The sequence below is a fragment of the Gymnoscopelus microlampas genome, assembly GCF_963454915.1.
Source record: "Gymnoscopelus microlampas genome assembly, chromosome: 23".
Taxonomy (NCBI): Eukaryota; Metazoa; Chordata; class Actinopteri; order Myctophiformes; family Myctophidae; genus Gymnoscopelus; species Gymnoscopelus microlampas.
The window spans coordinates 8,502,997-8,508,996 of NC_139960.1; the positions used below are offsets into that span (position 1 = coordinate 8,502,997).

At 42.1% G+C, this 6,000-nt stretch overlaps 1 protein-coding gene across 1 annotated transcript in view; it reads right to left on the reverse strand.

Moving 5' to 3' along the window:
* LOC311039662 (plexin-A4) overlaps window positions 1-6,000 on the reverse strand; it is a 162,184-nt gene that overhangs the window by 46,319 nt on the left and 109,865 nt on the right. Inside the window, exons 20-21 of the mRNA XM_084049606.1 lie at window positions 4,806-4,952; window positions 1,735-1,894 (exon numbers count right to left, since the gene is read on the reverse strand). Of these exons, the coding sequence (XP_083905732.1) occupies window positions 1,735-1,894; window positions 4,806-4,952 (307 nt within the window). The remainder of the gene's footprint in view (window positions 1-1,734; window positions 1,895-4,805; window positions 4,953-6,000) is intronic.

Here is a 6,000-nt window from a genome sequence, read left to right on the forward strand (position 1 = left end):
TGAGGCACAGAATTTACTTTTAAGATAGCGTTTGGATAGAATTTAGTTGTTTAACTTCATATATGTGGTCAATTTATCATGAAAGAGCCTATTTAAAAATAAAAATTCAGAGAACCAGCAGGGGCGGGCAGTTACACGCATTGCATCCAAATAAAGCAACATATTTTCGGCATGGCCCCTTCAGAAGTCCCCTTAACGCTATGGAAGTCCCTCCTGCGTCACCCCCTGGTGGTCGGGGAAATTAACTGCTGGATGCACGGTGTTTGTTTATCTTATCTTGCCGTCCCTTTAATCTTGAATTAAAATGTGGAATATAAGATTTTTTAGTTTGAAAATGTGTGAAAATGTTTCAACATGGAAACGATTATGCAAAAATAATTAAGATTATCTCAAATAATTGTGATTAGACGATTACGTAATAATTGTGACAGGCCTAGTACCGCAGATCTCTGACACAGTCACAGCTGTGCAGGCACGTGCACACATAGACATGAGAGGGGGCTCTCCAGACTAAAAAAATAAAAACATTAAAAAAATCTATTACCCCCAAAAAAGACATTTCAACTGCACCTAGTAGCCGGTATGGCCGATGGATATGGCAGTCGATGTGTTGGATGCAACTCAAAGTGAACTTTAACCAGGTATCTAGTTCGCCGCTGTCCAACCTTCCTAGCCTGTGTTATTAAAGAAAAACGGGCGACATTGGCAAAAATTTGGCCGGAAATTGGCGATCGAAAATTGGCTAAAGTGGCCATTTTCAAGACGTTTTGGCCATTATCTCTGGAACGGAAGGTCCAATCTGCACAGTTCAAATCTTGTTGAATGCATGACTTTGAGGGCATTAAGTATGCAATGACACATTTTCGTTTCTTTTTGTGTTTTCGGGCCTAAAAGTATGGTAATCGGGCCGGTCGGCAATAGGTGCCCTTTTGAAATTCCAGCCCCATCCTCTCCAAATTCCTCTGCATGTCCCTGCAGCTGTGTGTTTATAGAGCATTTTACAACGGATTCAAATGTGACTCAGCCAATAATAATCAACGACAGGAACTATGATCCATTTCATATCAAGGATTTGACAATATCTCCTCATTACTAAAGGTTCTGTAAGTGATATTTTCTGGTTAAAACAAATGTTTTGTTTTCCTTTTTTTTTTTAAAGCAAGCAAGGTTAAAGCACTATATTCTGATAGTAGTCATTGCCATAGAGTGTTTGTAACATCTCCCCATCTCTCCAGCTCTTTAATAAATTGAAAATGCATTTTCAGGTCAGGATACCAAGTGAGAAGAGAGAACCAATTCATCAGCTTCAATTTGATAGTGTTTCAGTTCCAATTTTGTTTAGACATTTTTTGTTTGTTTTATCACTTCCAATTTTGTCTCCTGTATGAGTGCTCTCTCTCTCTCCTCATTGAGTCTGTGTCCTGACTGGAGAGAGCAGGAGGGAGACCCCTGTTACTGATCAAACACTATATACTATAACAATGATTACTATGGGAATATAGAGCTATTTAACACTTATTGTAACAGCAAAATATCATTTTCAGCACCTGTACTGTAAGTAGTGAGCTTTGTCTCCTCTCTGAAGTGATATTGTTCTGCTCTGCTTCATCAATTGCCCCCCCTTGCCCTCAATCGCCACTGCTCTCAGCCAAGCTTTAATGTGTTCTTTATTATCCGAAAGTCACAGCAATCATTCCGATTCCGAACGTTCAACGGAAAGCTGTTAGTTCTTACCGAGGTCCATGTCGGAGGCTTTCTGCCGGTGGGAGTGAGGGATGTTCTTGTAGATGGCGTCCAGGATCTTCTCCTTCACCTGGCTGATGGTGTCGCAGTTCAACACCTTCACCTGGATCTCCGGGCTCTTCTCGTTCTCCGGGTGGATGCAGTTCACCACCTACAGCACAAAAACACACAGATGGGGGGGGGGGGGGGGGGGGGGGGTTATAGCGTTTTTTTTTTGTATAATTGTGTCTCACATTGTGAATCGACGCGAAACATAGATGAATAAATATATTAGTCTGATCAACCACTTCAGCCCTACTTTATACTTCATTGTACAACGGTGTCGGGGGGAAAAAAAGAAAAAAAGATCTAAATCTTCTATTTTGGGTATTTTTTGAAAATTGATTATTTCATTCAAATGGATTATTATTATCCATTTTATTGATTAAATCTATTAGCTTGATTAACTGTTACACCCCTTACACACAGCACCATACGGTACAATACCTCCAGACTGAGAGAGCTGGTTTTAATTTGACGCTAAATAAACTTTTCTGTGAACATTACAGGAGAGACCCGGGGTGGGATTCCACTTTAATGAGTGTATCAAAATAGAGGAGATGAATCAGCCACGCTTCATCACCTTTAATCCAATCTGCCTGTCTTTGTAATAATAAACAGCATTGCTCTATGGACGTGGTACTAAGTGATCAAACAGCTGTAGACGGCAACCGTGTGTGTGTGTGTGTGTGTGTGTGTGTGTGTGTGTGTGTGTGTGTGTGTGTGTGTGTGAGTGTGTGTGTGTGTGTGTGTGTGTGTGTGCGTGTGTGCGTGTGTGCGTGTGTGTGTGTGTGTGTGTGTGTGTGTGTGTGTGTGTGTGTGTGTGTGTGTGTGTGTGTGTGTGCTGCTAGTCAAGGAGCTCCGGTGAAAGCAGTGGTGGAAGAAGTACTCACATTTACTTAAGTAAAAGTATCAGTCCGGTATTCAAAATTATACTTAAAACGGCAAAAGTAAAAGTACTCCTTATGCAGAATGTCCCATTTGGCAAGTGAACAGGTGTACAAGGTCACAATGTGTTGCTTTGCGACACTACAGTTGAGGCTGAAGTGGTAAATGTGTGCTTTGTAATAATGATCTAAATCTACAAAGTAAATTGTAAGTTTTCAATTAATGAATGGAATAAAAAGTACAATATTTGCCTCTGAGATGTAATGGAGTAGAATTAAAAGTATTGAATATTGGAAATACTCCAGTAAAGTAGAAAATACCACGAGAATTGTACTTAAGTATAGCCTACAGTACTTGGGTACATGTACTTAGTTACTTTCCACCACTGGGTGAAAGATGCTTCTTGTAATTGCGGCGATAGAAAAAAACTATAAGGGAAACTGATCTCCCCTTGAGGGTGAAGGAGATACCTGTTGCTGATGAGCACCTAACGGACAAATTATGACCATCATAGTCATTTGGCGTTCGCCACTCATCATCATCATCATCATCATCATCATCAACAGCGAAGCACTCGCCGGTCATTACGAGGTCAGGGAAGACGTGTTCAACTTCTTGGAAGCAATAAAAAACGTTTATAGCTTCATGTCTTTTGGTTTTACGGCCCTATCATTGGCCAATAAGTGCTCGCCGTAAAAAAAAAGAGAGACATCTTTGTCAGGACAGAACGATTGATAGAGCAAAGTAACGCATGTCTAAATCAATGTTCTGTTTTAGTTACAAAGACTCCTGAGGGGTACCAGCAACTCAATGCTCACACTTTCCAGAGGTCAAATTAACACTTGAGATTTGCATTGTCAAGCGATACTAACAGTACCCGTCCCTCGTTACAGGCCTGCCAAAATCACTAATTTAATAATTCTTACCATTTTACAAAATACACAACAAAGAGCGACAAATAAGCAAGATTATTCATGACAAAGCTTCTTAAAAAGCCAATATGAATGAACCACTCTCAAGCTGGCGTCCCCATTTTGAGCCTATCATTATAGACAAAAATCGTTTTTCTGCTAAAATTGCCCATCTGCAAGCTTCAAACACTTCACACAGCTTGTAGGGGGAATATTTTCACTATTTTAGCTGTTTTCTGATATCTGTGGTTTAGAACAAGGGTTCCCAAAACTTTCAGGCCGCGACCCCCTAAAATAAAAATACACTTACTGTAACTGGGCACCCCCCACCCTGACAAGCATTTGGAATTGTAGGAGTTGAAGCATTACATTTAGTTTGACTCGGTTCCACACATACACATTTAGAAAATAGCCGATCTACAAGCACACAACGCCTCGCACTGCGAGGCTTTGTGTGCTTGTAGATCGGCTATTTTCTAAATGTTTGACATTCTTTCTCATGTAATATTTTACAATTTGGCCAAAGTGGTATTAAAAATGTCTTAAAAGTAATTAAATTGTCACTAGAAATGTGCAGATACCCTGTATACACTTACTGTTGAGTGAGAAAACAATGTCACACATTAAGCTAATCATCTGGGGACCCCCCTTAAAATAATTTGGGAACCCCCCTGGGAGTCCAGACCCCCAGTTTGGAAACAACTGGTTTAGAATGATGCAAACCCAGACCTGTTATTGACTCGTCTGGTCTCTCTCTGTTGACTTCAGTCTGAACAGCTTTAGAGAAAATGTATTCGGGACATAGAAATGAGACGAGACAGGATGGCTGTAAACACTGTCTGCTTCTCCCTCGCTGACTGAGCACGTTACACACACACGCACGCACGCGCGCACGCACGCGCGCACGCACGCGCGCACGCACACGCACACCCACACCAATACACTGTCCCAGGCTCCAGTCCTTGACAGCTCCGGTCACAACAGGAAGTGAGGTCATCACTTCCGTGCCCCCTTCGTGTCAAGCGTGAAAGCGACAACTTTAACGTTCCCGCGCACTTGTCTCCAGACCACCAACCCATAACCACCCTCTCTCTCTCTCTCTCTCTCTCTCTCACTCTGGCCTCAGAAAACATTCACGAATGAGCCCCTGGCTGGCCCCTATAGCCTCTCCCTGGCCTCGGCCTAACCCTGGACCCCCAGGTTGGGTGTTAATGAACCCCTCACCAGTGTCTTGTAGTCGATCTGTTGTCGGATCAGCTTGTCCTCGCTGAGCGAGTAGCGTGCCTCTCCCGTGATGGAGTCGATGGGGCCCTTCTCCATCTGCTGCTTGATGGCACAGAAGAGCGAGAACAGAGGCTCCCCCGCACACTCCTGAATACATCACAGAGAGAGAGAGAGAGAGAGAGAGAGAGAGAGAGAGAGAGAGAGAGAGAGATAAACGTTTTGTTACCACCGCGTTCAGCCTGCTCTGGTGCTTAACAAACATTGGCAAGTGAAGGGTCACACTCAGGGTTGTCTCGTGTATAGGGGTGTGCCGATACACTAATTTCACGAAACGATACGATACGATATTTGGCTCACAACTTCGATACGATTTCGATACGATACGCACTTTTTTTATTATGAAAATAAATGGGGGAGAAAAAAAGGAAATGCAAACAAATAATTCTGTTTTTGCATTATTCAGACATGCAAACTTGTAGCTTTTCAGCCGTTTTGAATCCAAATAGGGCAATAGTGTGACACCTGACCCGAAAAAAAACAACATGTTGTCACCCTTTTCACCTCGGGGCTGTTTGCATGCCTGATTATTTTGATTGGTGTAAAAAAAAAAAAAATTCAAAACGATATTTTTTTCCCCCAAAACGATACATATCGTCGCGAAAACGTATCGCGATATATCGCGGGACGATATATCGGCACACCCCTACTCGTGTAGCCAGACAACTATTCCACACAATCTCTGAATCCTATAGGCTCTAGAGTCTGGAATTACACCTCCCGAAAGCCGAGACCGGAAACTGCCATCTGTTCGTCATTGCCGTTCACAAAAAAATATTTTAAAACATTTATCTATCTATATATTTTTAAATTTCCATTTCGATTTTGATTTATATCGGGACAAATTTGCACGATTGTAAAGACAAAACGGAAGCGGGGAGGAGGTGTCACACCCATTTTACCGTTTGATCATTTTCAGAGCATATTCCGTTGCTCCAGACTGAATGACGGAAGCATTTGAACATTGTGGGAGGCAACAGTCTGGCTCACGAGACTACACTCAGAGTGACAAGATCAAGGATCAAGTTTGGAATTGGAAACAAAAGTTTCAGCTATCCAGCCTTCGACAGAGTGACGAAGGCTGGATATCCGGAACGTTTGTTTCAATTTCTAAGGCATATGAAATATATAAACTAAA